The following is a 21046-nucleotide window of genomic DNA, read 5'->3' as shown; positions in this document are numbered from 1 at the left end:
GAAACAATGGGAGGAAAAATAAAAAGGGGGCGAAAAACCGGTTGTGGGCAGTATATAAATAGGTGAGTTGATGAGTGCCCCAGGGGGTACCCCCCCCAACATTTTTTTTGGGTTATGCTTTGGTGGGGCGGCAGGGAGAGGTTTTGCCTAGGGCGGCAAAATCCCTAGGAACGGCCCTGCCCCCGGATCTACGCCTAATCGCCTATGACGTGAGATATGTGCATACATGTAGGCCTATATGTTTTGTGAGTTTTTTTGATGAGGGCGGAAGTGGGCCTAAGGGGCTGTGCAATAATTATGAGCCCCGGCCCCCTCGGGATGGGTAAAATTTCCGAACGGCCCGCCAAAAATAATTTGCCCCCCCCCTCGGCCCGTCAAAAAACTTTGTCCTCACTCCCCCCTTTACACATGCCAAATATTTGGGATCTAAATTTGCAATCCTTAAATGGTCTAGATGTTGCCACCCGGTGTTGCCAGCGCAGCGAGCAGGAAAATTTGCATACTGAAGCGTTTCCGGCCGTACCAGGGGCGTAGCAAGAGCCTCGGGGGCCCATGGACAAGACAATGCGGGGCCCTTTTAGCAGGGCTATAGATTTACAATTGCGCATATAAATTATTCTAACCCTTCACAAAGCAGAATTTACCTAAAATTGGGCTAAAATGGTCTGAAATTTTGTATATTTAATATGCTTATCTTGCTTATCCATGCTTAATCTGGAATTTCTACCACCACTGTCGATCTTATACTAGTAGGCCCCCAATTTGTAAACCAAACTTGGCCTCTTGCCTTCCTCACGGTGAGTTTGGGGCCTCCAAATTTTGGCCGGGCCGGGGTAAATTCGGCCCTGCCTTTTAGCATCGCCTTAATCAGCGCTTATTTCATGTTCTCTTTTGCTTGGGGTCCATGGACTTCGTCCACCCTGTCCCCCCGCTTGCTACGCCCCTGTTCCGTACTGTTTTCCTAAACCTTTTTAGAGCATAATTCAAAAGGCGCCCCATGAATATGTGTGCCAAAATTCGCTTGCCCCCCCCCCTCCCCTTCTCGGCTTGCCAAAATTGCTTGCCCTCCACTTCCGGCTCGCCAAAAATTTCTTGCCCCCCCCCTCAATTTTACCCTCCCCAGGGGCTCATAATTATTGCACAACCCCTATTAAAAAATGAAACTTCAGATTTTGTGGTAGAAACCATTTATGACGTTATCTTATTAATATTCATCATTGATTCTTTGCGTAGGAATACAAACTGATAGCGCTGGGCGATATACACAACTCTCGCACATGCGCAAATCGCCTTGACAACACCGTGAAAACAACTTTAGTTCAGCGAGTTTAGGCGTCAAAAATCTGACTCAATTTTAGTAATTTCCAGCTAAATTAGACTTCAAACAGTCATCCATTTTTGATATTTCTGTACAGTAAAGTTTTGTGAAGACATGGATGCCGAGGGTTTGCACCTGAATGTAGATTATGTGGGTTCTTGCGGGATTGTTCTCAGTCCAGAACAGAAAACAGCTCTACAGAATTCGTTGGTGATATTGCAAAACAATCAAAAATTCAATCGTGTGTTTTTCTGGGGCAAGATTTTGGGCATTAAAGGCGACTACTTTATTGCTCAGGGAACTGGTGATGATGAGATGGTAGACAGGAAAACACTGTACAGGTAATTCATTTAAAAAACAAGACAAATAATTTTAGACTACCCGACATGCCCGAGCCGAGGCGAGCTATGTAAATTTTAAGTTGCATTGCAAGTAAAACTTTCGCATCAAGTTTAGACTTAAATTTTCTTCTGTTTTTAGCTTTACAAATTGACTTTTATTTAGTCGAACAAGCTTTATTTTGTTCCAAAATCCATGTTTTTATTGCTGTTTTTGATGTAAAATAGGCTCATAGTCATCAGCTATAGCCAAAATTATAACAATTTCTCGATCATGAGAGGATGTACCTTCTGTGTCAGCGTACTTTTCATAGAATAACACGATCGCGCGACCTGCATGACAGAACCTTGACCTTGCCTAGCAACGACCGTGTGATTGGTCAATTCTCAAAAGCTGTGTTTGCGTCGGTATTTGCGTAGTACGCTCGGCGCAAATAACTGTGTGTACCCAAGTTGGCTCTCATGATCGAGAATTTAATATTTTTTGGCTATATACAAAACTTGTGCATGTGTGGTGCGCACACTCCCAAAACGTTTCGCGCCGTAGCACGAGTGCGTGATGCTCGTTTTGAATGATGGTTATTTTATTTATTTATGCTGGCGTGGGCGTGTCATGCAATGGCATGCGATGTATTTTTCTGAGAAAATTCCCTTATTTCACAAATTCTTTGCCACTTTCCACTCATGAATCTGATCATCTTTTCATTGTTGACGGACGTGATGCTGATATTTAATGAAGGTACCGGTACCGTATGTTTTTTGATTTTCTGATTATTTTTAAATTGTTTTTTGAGATAAAAACTTCCTAGCAGAATTGCCATTTTCACTTGTTTTCAAAACTTATTCTAAATTATACCCCAGCCATAATTTCCCTCATTTATCGACGAAGAAGCCCTGCCTTCCTTCCAATAAACATTTACTTCAAGTGTTTAGTATCTGTACAAAAAATTATAATTTAGTCCCTTGAAATAGCGACAGGTGGTCGAAAGGAAAAGATAACCAATAATTATTGCGTGATGTGTGCTGCATGCATGTTATAAATCAGTATCAGATCATGATGATTGCACTATGCAAATTGGTATTTTAATGAATTTTTCAAAGGTGGGCATTTTCTAGGCTTTTTTAGCCTCCTTCATATAGCCTGAGAAGACAGGTGAATACATTGTACATCACATGAATCACTTTTCACCACCAATTTGCTTTTTTAAAATAGTGGAATGTTTAGCGTATGACTTTTAGCCTAGTCTGACAATGGATACAAACATTGCTTTTCCTGTTTGGTACCGATTTATGCGTCTGGCACCAGATACTTACTACATGTATGTATATTGATCCTGTTCATGTGATTTTTAAATCAAAAACAAATGGGAGGAAATATTAAAATTCAAGAGATTTAAGGTGGTACTACACCCCCTGATAAATTTTGTGACTACAGTTTGTCCACTATGAAGTACAAAGTGACAAAGCGCATGTATATAGCGCGTTAACAGTGCGTAGTGCTGCGTCTCTGCTGCAGGTATGCGTGTCTTCAAAGTGGGCACAATGTGTGCGTCTGCGTCAGTACTTTGTACTTCAGAGTAGACAGACTGTAATGTTTGCATTTTTCTCAAAAAATAACTACACACTGGTAAAAAAAGTTATGAATATTATAGGGGCAAGGAATCCAATTACTTCACTGAAATTTCAGTGAACAAGATAAGTGGTTCATATATATGTTTAAGAAATGAAGTACATTCTAGTGGTACCTCTTTTCTTACCATAAATAACGTACCGTACCACTTGTCTTGAGTCACTGAAATTCCAGCGTACATAGTAACTGGATTCCTTGCCCCTATAATATATAACTTTTGTTACCAGTATGTTATTATTTTTTGAGAAAAATGCAAAAATAGTCACAAATTTATCAAGGGGTGTAGTACCACCTTAAGGTTATACAGGATTTTGAACTTTTGTGTAGGCAAATTGGCTGCACGTAGCCACCTAAAATATTTTGTTTTTCAAAAAATAAACATGGTAGGCCTAAAAATCATACTTCATCTTAAAGTTGACACTCTAATGATTATTATTGTAATACTTTTAACGTCACAGCTCATACACAAATGTACTTTGTAAGTGTTTCAATTTGTGTTCAATTTCATGAGCATGAGGTTTTTTGGGAAAGAGGCCAGGAAAATATGGGGAGAGGGTCCGATTTCATTGCGATTTTCAAGCATATGTGTTACAAACAAACCAATGAAATAATGTACCTATTTATTCTTTCGATAGGTCCTCCTGATTTAAAACAGTAAGCTTACATGTTCACAGAATGTCAATGAAAATGATGGGGTAAATGTTGTCTTTTTTGCAACAACAATATTAATTTAGTGTGCAAATATATTGACACAATTATTCCCTACATTATTTCTTTGAAGTATCAGCTAACACATGCATATCAAAATTTTATGACTCAGCTACGGGAAACATTAAAGATAATTTATTTCATCTCAGCATATCAGGCCAAATGGTCCAAAATGGAGTTCTGAGATATCCACACATTTAGTTTCAAGTACTCACATTTTCTGCTATTTCACAGTATCAATTCACAATCCCATAATATTCCAGGTGCAGTGCTCCTGTATTACTACTGATAATCCTTACTGCATGGGAAGTATCAATTGATTTTCACAAAACTTGCAGAAATTGACAAATTTCTGCCAAAACTTCCACACTATCTATTATCATGTTCAAACCATGTGCTAACTTGTTTACAATGCTAGTTAGTGTTGCCAGGGCCAAGGTGATAGTACTTATTTTATTGATTTTGTCTAGTATAGTGCTGGTTGAATACTCATGCTCCACTGTGCATATGCTTCAGTGATTTTAGCAATCAAATGAAAATGATAGGGTTGCCAGTTCATGCACTGGAATAATAATCACTATAAGGGGGCACATCACTAAATAAATGTCCCATTGAAATACATGTGAACATACAATAAAGTAACTAGGTGCATAATAATTATGAGTCCTGGGGGAGGGGAGAATGGGGGCGGGGGGCGCAGTTTTTGGCAAACATTTACAGTGCATCTTTATAAGGCTTAGGAAACACTACAGAAACATTCAAATCTGCATCATAATATCTAGGCCATTTAAAGTTTCCACATTGGCAAAGTTAGGCTGGCCGAGAGCAGGGCCAGGGGATGATGCCAGGATATGTTGGCATACCTTTTAAAATCTAACCCACGGGCCCCCCATGTATATTTGGGATTCCCCTTCCAAAGAAAAAATGATAGCCCTCACACCTTCTCTTTCTTCCATGAGTTACACCAAATGCGGAAGGATTTAGTGTAGTGTCCCCTTAAAACAAGAACTGTCTTTAAAAAAGAATTAGTGCTGTGGGATATCTAGAGCAAATATTGATACACAAAAATAATTTAAAAAATACTTTGTTGATATAATTTTTTCAATCTACATCTCTGAGATGTTTAATATATGGCCCATTTCACGGTTAGGCGCCACTTTTTGATTTTCAACATATCTGGCCTGGTGTGTAAAAAATAATGGGGTTACAGAATTGACTGTTGGTGATTTTTCATTGTCTCTGTATGGCCTACCTCCACTAGCTTAATCGGCCTTTCTGCTTTTATCTTTCAGGGCGCACAGGGGTAAGAAGTGGTCAAAAACCACATTTTACTAGCAACCTGGAAACAGACATTTATTTTCCAATGCTGCCACTTTTAACTATGTTGAGCCTACCAGCTGCTTTTGTTGTTTTTATGTAGTGAACAAGTTGCACTATACAGCCATACATGAACAAAGTAGTAGTTGTCAGTTAAACTAGCATGAGATCCATTTAAATTTCTGAATACGGATGTGTCATTTTACGTTCACATCTATGTACCTTATTCAATGTGGAATAGATCAACTAATAATTTACATGAATGGCAAACTAGTGTGTTTTAGTAAAGTTCAGAGTCTTGTTACTATTTGTTGAACAAATTACACTTGTTGCTCTTAATATGTAGATACAGCGATATTTTGAATTTTTGCCAACAAATTCCGCTCACAGTTTTGTCACATCCGATTAATTTTCCAAATAGTATAATTTATTAACAAATAAGTGGCAGAATTTTTTCTCCTTGATTTTTAAAAATCTCCTGCTACAAGCTATCTAATGACACCATTTAATGAAAACTCCTTCATCAACTTAGCTTACAGACGCCATTTCAAAGTTTCCGCTCACATGTGTCACATCCATGGTACCTGTCACATCCAAAATAGTTTCTTCAAAGAACTAAGACAGGAATGGGACTAGGATGCCAGTTTGAAGTTATTTCATTACAGGTTTGTGGGGGATCAAAAGGCACAACAAATCTTTAATTCAGTATGCCTTCTTTAATTGTGACAGGGGACTCAAAAAGCTTCAATTTCCGCTCACATGTCACATCCTCAAAATTAGTAGTTTTAGGTCAAAATACTTAAACAACATGATATTTGACTTTCTAAAATAGGTTTATTATTTCATACATGTCACATATGATTATTTCATGGCTTTGTTGATTGTCTTTAGGGGACAGTTTTGTATACAATTTACAGAAGCGGATGTGACATTTTCAATTGTGAACGGAATATTTCAGTATTATAAACATTTTGCTTGTCAAAATATAAAGGGTCAGGAAAAACATTTTAGCATTGCTCAATTCAATAGAATCTCACAAAATATATGTGTTAGAAGTGCTTAAAGCTTATATTTTGACAAGCAAACTGTTTGTAATAATGAAATATTCTGTTCACAATTGAAAATGTCACATCCGCTTCTATAAATTGTAAACAATGTTTTAAAATGAACACTAACACAGGTTGATATGTTTCAGTATATCCCATTTAATTTACTGGGGGTGTGAAAACTCGTTGAAGCATTATTTTCTGAAATATACTCTGCTTTACAGTGTGTGGTTTCCGTTCACATTGACATCAGTCACATCCAAAATTGAACAAACATCAGAATCTTGAATTTGACCTGTGTTTTCAAACTGGCTGATATTATTTGTGAACATTACCCATATTATGACCTTCAAAGCTGTGGAATATCAGAGTCATTCCTTGATTATTAAAATTGTTGAGTATGGTCACGTGTCTTATGGTGGGACCCCAAAATACCTGGTGACGTTACATTTTTCTCTCCTCTTTCAGATTTAACTTGTTGTCACAGGGCTATTCTTGGTCCAATTGCATCTAGTTTGGGCTCATTATACAGCCTGATTATTCTAATTTTCAAATATGTTTCTCAATTTGGAATGCCAATTTGTTTAATTAGTGAAAAATACCAAAATGTTAACGAAGATAAACCTGGTGGATAAGCGGTAGTGGATAAGCGGTAGTGGAGTATGTGCATTCTCTATGGGAGACACGGCATCCTTTTGAATTTTAAATTATATCATTGCCAAATTGTGTGCTATATTTGCAAATCATACTTCAAATAAAAGCTTGATCATTCATTATTCATATTCAGCTATTAATTTTATCTAATCATGTTAACAAGTATTCACTGAGAACCGCAAGTCACAAGAACCTCAATTTTTTCCTATTCACTTACACACAAATGCCAAGATTTTCAGTCACGACATGCGTTTTGGCTTTCAATTGTTGTATCTTGAGAACTATACACCCTAAGATAGGAAAAGTATACATTTTTGGAAAGCTTTTTACCCCAGAAATCCAAATATGCAGTTAAAATAAATGTAGGATACACTCTAAAGAAAATATCTTCAAAAATGTAATCAACATTTTGTGTGTGAAGTTACGTATATTTTCACACCCTGTATCACCACTTTGGTCAATCATAACATGGCAAAAGTATACATTTTATTTAAGCTCATAGTGTTGCCTGCCACAAAATTATATTACATTTGAGGTATTCCATATCAGTAGCAAATGCAATAAATTATGAATTTACTAGTAAAATTAATTTTTTTCATGATATCACCCTATATATTTTCTTACGCACCCTGTATACCAACTTCATTTTTGCCTAGTTGGATTCCTTGGAACATAAGCTTTCCAAAAATGTATAGTTTTGTTGATGTGAGATGTATAGTTTTAGAGATGTAACAATTTAAGTGAAAAGGAGGACAAATGATCAAAATCAGTGCTTGTAACGCAAATGTGCCCCACCATATGACACATGACCGTAAACCTTTTCATGTCAATTTCCCTTTTTTACCACAAAAATTACATTTAAGTGGCCATAAATTTGTCATTACACAACAAAAGTTGCCCAAATTTGGTCAGAAGAGAGCCTATGACACACTTGTTTATTTTAAATATCTATTATATATGTATTGGACAGTCAAAGTATAAATATTCACCTCTCAATATTTATCCAATTTGTTAAAAAATTACATAACATGAGATAATAAATCATCATTTTCTTCAAGAAGTAGAGAGATTTAAGCTGGGAAATGATATTTTTATGAAAATCTGGTCTAATTTGGAAAAGAAAACCCCCATTAAATGAAATTTAATCCATTTTGAAAATTTCGAGTTTTTTTCACCAAAAGTGGCGCCTAACCGTGAAATGGGCCATATACATATACTTCATAAATAAAAATTAAAAAACAAAAGACAAGTTGAGTGGAATTTTCACCCTCCGTAACCTTAATCAATGCATCTCAGCAATTATCAAAAAATATGAATTCCTGGCTTGGATGAATGCACCTCCCCTTTCAGTCTTAAGCATTTGAGGTACGGTACCAGTAAATTGAGCCCTGGATAAATCAAATCAATCAAAACATTTCTTGGTTTATGAGAAACTAATTGCTCCTAATTAGGTCCCAATTAACCTAATTTCCATGATGTCCCACATGAATCTCTTAGAAAGGTCTCTCTATATCTACACCTGCTAGAATAAATATATCAAATTTGTACTGACTTTGTTCTTTTCATTCAGTCTTGATTGCGTCACATGGGGACTTCTACCTCAAGCCACACAAGCTATTAGAGAGCAGTGCTCTGTGGTCAAAGGTCGCTTTATTGGGGATCCGTCACATGAATATGAACACATTGAAATTAAGAGAATTGGTGAAGGGGATGATGCTACCGAGGAAGAGAATACGGTGAGTAGACTAAGCACACTTTAGCACAGACCCTCAACTTGTCAAAACTAAAATAATAGTTTCTCGATCACAAGAGCTCATTGGCACGCAATGACAATTGCGCCGAGCATACAAGGTTACCATACCGCGCTATTTCTTATGCGTGCACAAATGATTGCGCTATCATGTTATTCCATTAAAAATGCGACATTACGCATTGCATGCAGGATATTCATTCTTTCATGATCCAGAAACTATTATTTTAGCTATAGCTGTGATTTTTTCTACTTAAATTTCAAAATTTGTGATGAAGTTGTTTTTTTTTTTTTTTTTTTTTTTTTGTCATTATATTTTTTATTGGAAAAAGCAAACATAAGAATAATATAATTACAGAGAATCACAATTACAGCTGCAAATGTGTGTATATATATACATACATGGCACCCGGGGGGATCACTCATGTATAAAAGTTGTAAGCATCCGCGTGAATTGACATTCAAAAATGACCCTAAGCTAGGATGTCGAAAATTTGTCAAACTGACCCTAAACAAGGATTGAACTGAAATAAAAACACCCTAAGCAAGGAATTGACTTGAAATTTACCCCTAAAACAATAGACATTATAAAAACACCCTAATCGAGGAATTGGTTAGAAATTTGCCCCAAACAAGGATAGACATTGCGTGTGTCGGTACAGTGATATCAGTAAGCTTAAAATTGGCACTGTTGAAGTCGGCTCCATTTTTAAAATCTGGTTGGTAAAATTGCTCAGAAACCACTCTTTTGTGCCGAATAATTTGATAAATATGTCACCACTAATGTCCGTTAATTGGGTAGTTTTATAAAATTACCCTAAGCGAGGATCATCCTTTAAAAAACACCCTTCTTTTACTAAAATGAGTGTTTTGAGACCCTAATCGCGATCCTACGGATCCTCGCTTTTGCTTTTCAAAACCACCCTAAATCCGCGTTTTCTTTCACGCGGATGCTTACAACTTTCATATATGAGTGGCCCCCCCGGGACATGGCATAGTGTACTACATAATGCACAAATAGTGAATAATGAGATACATTTTGTATATCATACAGAGTCAACATACATGTGACATAATGGCAAAACAATATTACAGTGCTGATGCACCTTGTACATCAAATGTCAAAGCACCACTTTTTAAAGTTAAAATTTGTGATGAAGTTCAGGATTTCTGCTTTGAAAGCATTTTGCAAGTTTTAAAATGACACCTAATTTGCTTAAATTTATCAAGCCTCAAAGGCATTCATACTGTATATCCTCGAATAATTGCCCCCTTCAATTTACACCCCCACCATTTTCTTCAACCAAGATGTTTCAAAAATGCTGATATGATATCTTGTGTTGTAAGTTTACCAAGGTGCACACACACACACACACACCCCGTCTGGGTTTGCCTCCAAACGTGGACATTGTGTTTTGCTATCTAACCAAGGACGTGTGTATGATGTTTTCATCGCCTAACCGTGGACTAAAATGGCGGATTTTTTGTGTGTATAATACGAAACCTCGGTCCTCGGTTTCAGGCAAATAGCGTGTAAAGCATCTAGCATGCATTTGAGGTCTTTTGCAGCAGTTTGAGACCGAGGACAGTCCTCGGTTGGAAGTAGGTCCACAGTTTATGGTGAAAAATCTTATGTGTGTCCTCTTTTCTCGGCAAACACGTACGCAATCAATCGCTATATGGCATCGGTAGTTGGCGAAAGTCTGATCGTAAACTTGAAATCATCGCTCCCAAGTTCATAGGTCGTCATTTCAGAGTGAGTTTTAAGGCATTCCTAATGATTTTAAGGAGAATTTTTGTTCTAATGACCTCTAATAAATGTCCCGCTTTGGAAAATGCAACGCCCCCAGACTATTTGAGGATATATTTATTATTTGTGAAAAAGCATTTCAAATTTGTATTATTCTGCTTATTTTTTCTGGCTATTTTAATCTATCTTGAAAAGCATGTTGCGGCAAAGCTGCAAGCCCCTTTTTCATGTGTAAGTTTCTTAAACTTAAACACATGCATGCAGAGCCTGATTTAAAATGAAGTGCTTTAGCTTCATTTAATCTTCATTTTATTGTTCAAAGAGAACTGGTCTGTGTGTGTTCAAATTAAGAAAAAAAACATATCTTCATTAAATTTCCCCCTGGTGTGAACTGGGTTTTGGTCACAAGTCTGGGTTTCTTCATGGCAATTTATCACATGTACATGTAGTTACAAACTAGTACAATAAATAATTACCAGCATTGCCCAGCAATCAAGAAATAGATTAGAAGTGTGTATGTGTGTGTGTGTGGGGGGGGGCATGTCACAGTGTGGGTATGATAATATTAAAAGCATATTGGCAATAAGCCATGTCTGCCACCATGTCATTCTGTACTTCAGTAAGTAATTGTTTGAAATCCAGTATTATTATATAAACTATTATTTGACATTTGCCTTTGTGTGTGATTAGATAATGATCAAGGAAGAGGACAGGTTGGCAGCCATCATTGCACAGGTTGATGAGGAGGTTGCCGTAGTACCAAGAGCAGCATACATTAAGACACCACATGGAACCGTCATGAAGAATAGAAGTTTTGAAGGTGAGACAGATTTCTTGGGGAAAGCAGAGCACTTGTTTGAAGTTCGGTCTTGGAGACAAACTGGACTTAAATGAATAAAGAATTATTAAAGCTAGCCTCTAGCCTAGAAATGGGGCAGTACTTTTTATCACCCCTTCCTGTCATTGCACAACATGAAAAGAATGATGCAAAATATTACTGGTCAAAGAAAATTATACTAACTAGATTTCGAGGTTCTCGGTCGAGCGGTTCTCGAGATAGGCCTATTTCTAATTACCCAACATCCATTACCCATATACCTGCCCTGACCTTTTAAACTATACTATGAAATGCGTCTCTCAATGATTCAAGACCCAACTTGACACAACTTAATCAACTCTGTTTGTTTTGTAGCTGTGATGCTTACTTTGCGCACAATCCCGTTGATACCCCGCGATAGTGCTACGCGAGCACGCGAATGTTCACCGCGCAACTGTGAATCGCGCGAACGTGATAGTGCGCGGACGGACAGACACTCTGTGATTAGTATTATGATAAGTAATAATATATTATTTGCATTGTAAGTCCTACTAGTTGGGACTAGTGCCCTGGATCAGGCCGGTTAAAATTCAGGCAGGGGAAATAATTTACAATCAAAATGCATGCCTGGAATTTGGTACATTTTCAACCATTTAAAATTCTTCTCACCTTGCTTTAACCCCATGAGAACTACCTGCCGATTGGCCAAAATGAATATTGCGTCCAATTTTGTACCAAGCAAGGAAGGTATTAATAAGATCATCTGACCCATTCCATGTCAACTCCAGGGATGTGCACCGCAGCACCTCTTCAATTTTTTTCTTTTTCTGTGTGGTGATAGATATTGATGAGAAAGAAAAATCCGAAAATTTGAGCTTCATACTCCATTTAGTTTTTCCGTGGCATCAATTGGAAATTTAGGGGTCAGCGTAAAAATGTGTCATAGAGTCTGTCATAATTTACAATTTGAAAAGTATGTATCCTGATTTCTTTGTGCATGTATATAATGACTTAAAATGCGTCATAACTCAGAACTATGTTGAGAATGTTGTCCATTTTTTTTGGCAACCTAACTTGATGTGTTGAATAGAGTTGTACACATTTTGATTTCGCATGTATAATGACTTCCGCATAACTCTATGGAGAATGCAAACCTAACTGATGTGTTGAAGCCATCGAGACCCCAAGCCAATATCTCTCAGAAATGTTGTCCAAGGACATATTTTCAACATACCTGAAGTTGATGGTCGATCAAAATGTCTGACATTGGTTTTCAGGGGGGGGTCAAAATGTACAAATTGGGGTTTTGCATGGGTAATATCTCAGCTAAAAGTATTCTAATAGGCTCAATATTGGATAAGAGTAATATCCTACCAAAGGGCTCTGACTGGCCAAAAAATGGACAATAAAATAATTTTTACTTTGGGAGTTCTGACCCCCCAAAGTTGGTCCTGGATGGACGGTTGCATTTTGAGGGCCCTATATCTTTTAAAGTAAAGGAGTTACAAGTTTTCTGATGCCAGATTTGAATTCTACACAAATAAGTACCCCAGGATACATACTTTTCAAAGTTGTAAAGGGTTCCCTTTATACATTTATGGACCTCCAAACGGTGTCTTTCATAGCATTTACACATTTTTACGCTGACCCCCTAAATTTCAGATTGATGCCACGGGAAAACGAAATGGAGTATGAAGCTCAAATTTTCGGGATTTTTCTTTCTCATCAATATCTACCACCACACAGAAAAAGAAAAAATTGAAGAGGTGCTGCGGTGCACATCCCTGGAGTTGACATGGAATGGGTCATCTGGAAATGAAAGTTTATGTAGTTGACCATAAAAAGTCATAATTGGCAATTGAAATGAGCATTTCAAGTTATCAACCAATCAGAAATGCTGTTAGATGACCAATAGTGGCCAGTGGGTTAAACTCCAAGTCAATGCACTACATCGTTTCTGTACTTTCCTATGTAACTAACAATCACAAGTTAGCAAACAGGAATTGAATCTGATGATTGAAATGCGAGTCTTATAAGGATGGTTCACAGGCTCGCTGTATACCATGTTATTGACAAAAAGAGAAAGTCTGGTCTGGTCTAGAGAAAAAAACTAGCGTTTGCCAGTTTGCCTTTAAATGTCTGGATTGGGTTGGGTTTAAGGAAAGATTGGACGGAGAAGTCCGGGATCGGGGTAATTGGGATCAAGTGAATCTTTCCCCGGGCCTCTAGTTGGAACTTGGACCCACTAATTAAAGCCTACAGTGAGTTTTGCCCAATGATTCCTAAGTGTGAATTCACATCTAGATTTATCAATACTTTTGCTTTGTATCCCCCAGGTCTTGCAGTGGCAGAGGCTGGCAAACTACACAACTACTTCCATTTCCGAGAGCCTCTGAGACTACCTCAGAAATCTCTGCTGGAGAAGGCTGACCTGGAGAAATCCATTGACTTCCTAGATGCTATTCATGAAGATATCCCTAATGGTAAGTTTCTGGTTGACAATTATTATGCAACACTAGTTCACCCATAGCTGTGAGAGTAGCTGATGGCAATGCTGTTTGACCCCTTAACCTCCTTTAACTTTTTGAGATGTTCCCGTCATTGAGGATTCTTTTTACCACTTTTAAGTCTGATTGGGCATACGTTTGACCCCATATGACCTTTGACCTTGAGTGACCTCGGTTTGATTTTGTTCATTTAAGGGTACATGCCACAAAATAGCTTTAGCAACTTTAAGTTTAAAATAACATGTGTGACATAATCTAATAACAAATCATTCTATGATTGAACTTCATCAACGCTTTTAATGGACAATTTGAACAATGAGACTTCAGCAACGATGAACAAACTTTCTGAGAATTATGCAGCATACCAAACTTTGTCGCCATCTTGTGCTACTCTCATATTATGGGCGCACATCACTATATGATGATTATGATATCAATACACCATAGACTTTACGTGCAAAATAGGGGTCACGTTTTAGGCTATAAGTCGAGTTGCGTCTTACTTTGAAATATATATTTGATATCATCTTAATCAGAACAAAATTCTGCATAACATATCTGAAAATGACACCATATTTTAGGTCTACTTTTTGAGAAAAATAGCGCTATATAAAAGGCCCGATTTTCCCGTGTTTACGTCCGACTGCTAACCGCTGCTTTTGACCTCGTGTGTTCATGCGCTCATCATCGTAAACATCACTCAAATTTTCGCTTTTCTGTTCAAATTAGTAGAGATCACATTCACAAGTTCTAGCAAAACACGATTTGCAACACTAAAATTGTTAATATTGTACCGATTTTGCACAATGTTTATGCAAAGTTGGGACTATAGTCGTGATAAACTTTTACCGGAAACCGCTTCACATGCGGATTTAGTGGTATGAACCCTTAAGTGCTTCAGTGATACATACTTTCACCAAGTTTAAGCCAAATAGGGCAAAGTTTACAATTTAGCCCCTGGATGACCTTTGACCTCGATTATATTTTTTACGTGTTGCGCTCATACGAAGGATCCACCCACCAAGATTAAGCTTGATCGGACAAAGTTTGAAATTTTGACCTTTGACCCTGAAGGCTTTTTTTTTTTAAGGCTTGACCTCCGATGACTTTTAAAACCACCCGGTCAACATTTTAACTGGAATATCCCATTTAAGGTTAAACAAAGTGTTGAAGGGCTTTACCTCCAGAAAAAATATATTATTACCTTATACGTAAGAAAATATGTCTACTTATCATGTGAAATAAAAAAATCCGGAAAAAATTGTGTGAAAATGTGTTTTTAGCCTATTTTTTTAGCTGTTATCAAGCACTATTATTCGATTTGTTTACAAGCGCCAAGCAACTGTCGCCTGGGATTGTGATTGACATCTTTATTATTAGAGAAGAATGGAATCTGTATAGTTCATGAATATTCATGTAGTATTTACACAACCTGTATCCCAGCCATTTTTGCCAATATCGTAATCGCTCATATAAGACGCCCATATGATCCATGGTGTTAAACTGATATTCAACAACATCTCTCGATCTTTGCGATCCGAAATATTGAATTTCAACTTTAGGCACATCTCTAGCAAGGTAATAAATACCTGTCACAAATAGAGGTCTTGAAATGTTACTTGCAACGTTAAAAATGTGAATAGAGAACAAATCGGGTTCAAACATGCTTCAAAAATATGAAGGTAATTGTCAACGCCTACTACCAGAATAGCCGGAAGAGGGCAGACTTCATAAGGGAGTGTTCATATATTTTAGTGGGGACAAAGAATTTGGAACTTATTTCGGGAAATTTCCTGGGTTTTTGGTTTTGTTTTTTATTTTATCTTCCTGTTCGGGTGTTTCGGTTGGCACATTTCGGGGCATTTTCATGCACTTTACAGGAGTTTTTCGTGGTTTCTCTGTAGCTGCCGTGTGTACTTTTCCCCACGTAGGGCCTACAGGGTATAAATCCCGGGGTATAAATAAATAAATGAATAATAACATATAAAAAAAAGAATCTGGAACTTCAACGTCAAAAAACAAGACAAATTGTACCCTGCTAAAAATATCAACCCATATCCTCTCTGAGAATAAAAATAATAAGACTCCAACCTCACCTGCAAAAAAATATTTTTTCGGGGGATAATTTATAAGGTGAAATGTGTCGTGGGGATGTGCGGCAGATTTGGGGTGCATTTTCAGCCATTTAGTTTAGACTCTGTTGTATTTTTAGCCATGATTTTATTGACCCTCAGTGTCATGAAAATTAGGTTCAAGAAGGGTATTTTCAATAATTTTCTCGAAAAAGTAAATATTTGCGAAAACTTTCAGTCCAAAAGTTGATACAATTTTGGGTCTGTTTTCTTCAAATTTGGTTTAAAATCGCACCGTAGTTTTTCGGAGTCACAGCCTCACATCCTTACCCAAACCAGCTTGAGAAGGTTCCCCCGGGTGTGTGCAAATTTGTAATTTATAGGCCTACACTCGTTATTTAAGCCTAAAATCAAAGTGTTAATACCATTAACACTGCCATGGCCCGCTTTTGTCGTGATGACTGGCTTCCAAAATGTAGGCCTATTTTAAATTATAAATCTGGTCCCGCTAGAGGTGTGTTTTTACCCGCTGAGGTCTCTCCCTCGGGTTCGTGGATGTGCCACAGTTTTGGGGTAGGCCTACCTTTTCAACGACTATGATGGGTGGGTTTACAGCGAAGACCAACTTTTGGGCGCATTTTGGCAAAACAGTGCCCTTAAAAAAGCGTCAAATTAGGCCAAATTTGGATGACTTTGATCCCCGCGGTACAAATGTTTTGAAGAGACCCGCCCGAGGTGTTTTTATTTAAAAAAATGGTCGGGCCTGCTAAAAAAACCTCCCGGAATCAAGCATGGGTAGGCCTACCAAAATGCCTTGAGACCCCCCCCAACCCAGCGCCGGGACCTACATGACATGATATTCTCCATGAGTCCACCAGAAAATATAAAAATACAACATTTTGATAGGCCTACTATATTTGTCTGTATAAAGAGCTAGGCGTGCATCGATTTGCCGACTCAATGTTCATTTTGAACCATTAATATTTGAGCCACGGTGCTCGGGAATGTGAAAAGCGGGGGGGGGGGGAGTAGGAGCAACAAATTATTCAGGACGATGCGTGAGATTTTACTCATTTTCCAGCTTTTTATGTGAGATTTATTACGTGGCGTGAGATTATACTACCTTGGCGTGAGACCGTGAGAAAGTGACCCAATCGCGTGAGACTCACGGCCAATGCGTGAGAGTTGACAGCCCTGCTTGTAGGCCTACCGCGTATGTCTACCGTGATGACAGTAGCGTAGCTGCCGGGGGGGCAATTGCAAAATTGCCTATTTGGGCCCCCCCCTAGTGCAAGGAAAAAAAGAGGGAAAGGGGGGGGAAGAGGAAAAAAGAGAAGAGAGGGGGAGAGGAGGGGCAGAGAGATGGGGAATCCAAACGATATGCAATACAGCTCAATAGGCCTACCATATACGATTATGATAAGCCTGGCAAAATTGTCTATTTGGGCCCCCGCCCCAGTGGGAAATTTGGTGGATATTTGGGCCCCTCCCCATAGGGCCTCCAGTCGTGCCCCTCCTGGAAAAAATCCCAGCTACGCCGCTGCGTGATGATGTTGCAAAGTTGCGGAAGTTCATTCATAAATTTCCCATTTCCACTCGACAACAACAGACCAGCACGCAGCGCCGCAGTAGCTAATCCCCGAGCTAATCAGAGACATGTGCGTGTGCGTTTCTCTTTCAACAGAAAATAATGTGACCATGTGACTGACACGATGTACGCTTCAAATAATTATGCGCTCGGCGCCAAAAGTATGATAATGGAAAAAATTTATAATGAACACTCCCTTATTTAGCCACACCTTTCTCGTGTTGCCTGGTATATCAGCAAAATCCTACACTATCGCCTTCCCTTGGTAAAATCCCTGATAAAAACTCGTGATATTGAAATTGAATTTCAGCGCCAGAACTTCCGTCATTCTAGCATCATGGATGGATAGGCTATGCAGTGGCGCCCTGCTAGAGGGGGCAGTATTTCCCCAATATTTTTCTTTCTCATCCAGTTTTTAGGCAAAATCCCCACAATTATGTAATTTTCAGTTTGCGGCAATTTCAAGTGCAATAAGTGCCCCCGTCTCAAATTCCCCCCCCCCCGGGCCCCATGGCCGGAAAAAAATTCTGGTTCCGCCACTACGGGTATGGCCATAGCTAGGGCGTCCCCCCCCTGCTGTTGCCCTTGGTTATGCTGGACGATGAGAAATTTAGAGCTTGTTCAATTCCGCCAATTTTAGAAATTTTAAAGGTAGGCCTATATACAGTGTAGGCATGTATATAGCCTATAGAAAAACGGATCACAGTCAAATAAAATATAAAAATCGTAGGCCCAATAATTTTACTAATGGCATTTATTGAGCTGCTCACTTCTTGAAAATCCTATGGTTTAATATTGATATTATATAATTGAGCTCCTTGTCAAGCTCCTCAGTAGGCCTACACATAGGAGAGTGACTAACTGAGCTCCCGCTATTTTCAGAAATGAAGGCCTGGCCTATTAAATGAATAATTAGGATTGAGGCAGCCTTTTGTTTCATTTTACAGATCCCCAAAATTAGTGGGTTTTTTTAATGGGGAGTAGGCTTTTAAAACGAAATTCAAATTTGGCAATATTTTCCATTGCTTAATGAATTGATCTCGTGAAAATGCCTAAACATGTGGCCAGAGCGGGATGACTGGTATAAAAATCTTAACTTGTGAGAAAGGACGTAGGCCTATGGGGTTGTATGAGGCTGTGGATCACGAAATGCCCTTTATGTGTGCTACACTCTAAATTACAAGGATTTAAAATAAATCCTTAAGACTGTAGTTAGGGACCAATCAATTTTAGATTTAAAATTAATCTTATAGATTTGAATTTTAAATCTTAAAGATTTAATTTTAAATCTAACACTTGATTGGTCCCTAATCACAGTCCCTTGGGATTTATTTTAAATCCTTGAAATTTAGAGTGTAGGTAAAGTCATTCTTCCTTTCGACCTGCCAAAATCAGTAATTTTATTCCCTCCCCGCCCCGCTTGCCAAAAATTGCTTTCTCGAAAGGCTGTGCAATCAGTACCGGTATTAGCCTACTAATTATAAGCCAAAATTTCCAAGCGACTCGCTAAAATCGCTTGCCTCCGCCTCGCCAGCCGAAAATCGCTTGTCCGCACCCCCTGGACTGCCAAATTTGTGTGGCCCCCACCCCCTTGGCCTGCCAAAAATGCCCCACCCCCTTTGCATATAGCCAAATGCCAATTTTTTTGGATCCCCAATTTCCATACCCATACCCATACCTTAAATGGATTTCTAAATATCTACCTGTTGCAAGCGCAGCATTGGCGCTGGATTTTAAGCTAGAAAATACCTAAATATTTTAAAATCCAAACTCGGCAACACCACTTGCCCTCGGCAACACCACTTGACAAATACAGCCCGTCGTAACAATGTCGTACGTAAACATGTGTCTTAAAAAGAAATGAGAGTGTCACTTCTGTCCAAAAATTTCAATTTTGGCCTTGAGCAGCGACAATCAGAGGTAAGAAAAACACAGTATGACGAGCTTGAAATATAGAATCACTATATCAATTTTGAAGTGTGTACTTCAAAGCACAAGCAAACGAGGTGAAATGGTTCGAAAAAAAAAATTGATTTCGCTGTATCTTTTTATCGCGAAACTAGACAATTTGGCAGCAGCGAGTCGGAAAAATAGCAAATATCTCAATTTTCTGCTATCGAAATGAAAATTTAAATAGCACCTGCATGCAGAAGAGGGTTTATAGAAATAATGTAGGTCAGAATTTTGTCTATGAAATCTTGCACGGAATTATTATTACTGGTTACAAAACGACATACAAGTGGAGGCCATTTTACTTCAAATTCGCCAACATTTTAAGCTTACATAAAAATCGAGACAACCAATATCAAGAATGAATATGCACATTCTTTTATTGACTTGTTTGTAATGTGCGTCGAAGTTCCCAACAAAATCGCCACTTCCAATGAGAAATTATGGCCGTGTTCCCAAAAATCTTGATGCTCGGATATTGAAAAAATTTGAAATGTTTGAAAAGTACATTTCATTTTGAGCCAAGTGGAAAATTCAAGCATAATAATGACCCTTACACTTTCAGCTTTTAGACGTAGTTTATGCGTTTTCTCTCTCCGATATTTATTTCCAGAAATAGATAAGTTTAAAGGGGGCTACGTGCATCCCATTTTGCTTCTGAAAATGGCAAAATTGTGTATAACCTTAATAAACCCTAGGCAAATTTTACCATCACTCATTTTTTTCCTTTTCAATTTCAGGATCTTGGAGTTTGAAGTTTGAGAGAGGTAGTGGACTAGTCACCCTGCAAAGTCAGTTGTGGCCAGGTATGGCATTCTACCATGTACCGCACACACCAAAGTTTGGATACATGTATGTTGGCACTGGAGAGAAAAACAAGGACCTGCCATTTATGTTGTAAAAAAACACTGAAAGCAAAGTTGTACAGAGAAGTTAATCTCATCCGTCCAGTCTCATTGTTGAAACATGAGCTATTCAAATTTAAACATTTTCATTTTTTATAAGGCCAATGTTTTCCTGTTGCGACAGCACTCACAGTAGACGTCACATTTTTGGTTCTCTGCAGCAATTTTTGGTTGTCTGCTGGCAGCTGCAACCTTCTGTTCTTTCTACTCAAGTGATTATCTTCGGACCTTTGTTCACCTTTTGGATGTCACAACGGAAAATGCCCATAAGATGTGGTACTATATACTGGCTTTATGTTGACTACATTCGTCTGCAAAGTTACGATACTTTTTGTAATCCGTCTTTCTAGTTTCGCCACTTAACTGAATCTCTAGCAGGGCTGTAGTAAGGTTGAAAAATGTGGGGCGGTTATCAAAATGTGGGCGCCAAAATTGGAATAAAGCTATTAAAGAAAAACAACAAATTTCACAAAAAGTGGGGCAGCCATGGCCTCCCTGGCCACTCCACTTGCTACAGTACAGCCCTGATTTGTAGTTCATCGTTACTGACATTAGACTTTTTGAATCCGATCCAACAACATTCAGGACATACATGTTAACCTGGTATGTTAACACTGTAACTTTTGTTCCGTAATTTTCAAATTAGTATCGGCATTCATGACAGTGATCTGTGAGATTAATTCATTTATTACGATT

At 38.2% G+C, this 21046-nt stretch overlaps 1 protein-coding gene across 1 annotated transcript; it reads left to right on the top strand.

Annotated features, from left to right (window-relative positions):
- Positions 1 to 1280: 1280 nt before the first annotated feature.
- On the top strand, positions 1281 to 20984 carry LOC140171794 (radial spoke head protein 9 homolog). Its single transcript, XM_072195465.1, has 5 exons — positions 1281 to 1659; positions 8582 to 8747; positions 11202 to 11331; positions 13665 to 13811; positions 20186 to 20984. The coding sequence occupies exons 1-5, from the start codon at positions 1433 to 1435 to the stop codon at positions 20344 to 20346; spliced, it is 831 nt and encodes a 276-aa protein (XP_072051566.1). The 5' UTR covers positions 1281 to 1432; the 3' UTR covers positions 20347 to 20984.
- Positions 20985 to 21046: the final 62 nt, after the last annotated feature.

The sequence above is a fragment of the Amphiura filiformis genome, chromosome 1 (assembly GCF_039555335.1).
Source record: "Amphiura filiformis chromosome 1, Afil_fr2py, whole genome shotgun sequence".
NCBI lineage: Eukaryota > Metazoa > Echinodermata > Ophiuroidea > Amphilepidida > Amphiuridae > Amphiura > Amphiura filiformis.
Note: the sequence above shows the minus strand (reverse complement) of the source record. Positions and strands in the feature narration are given on the sequence as shown.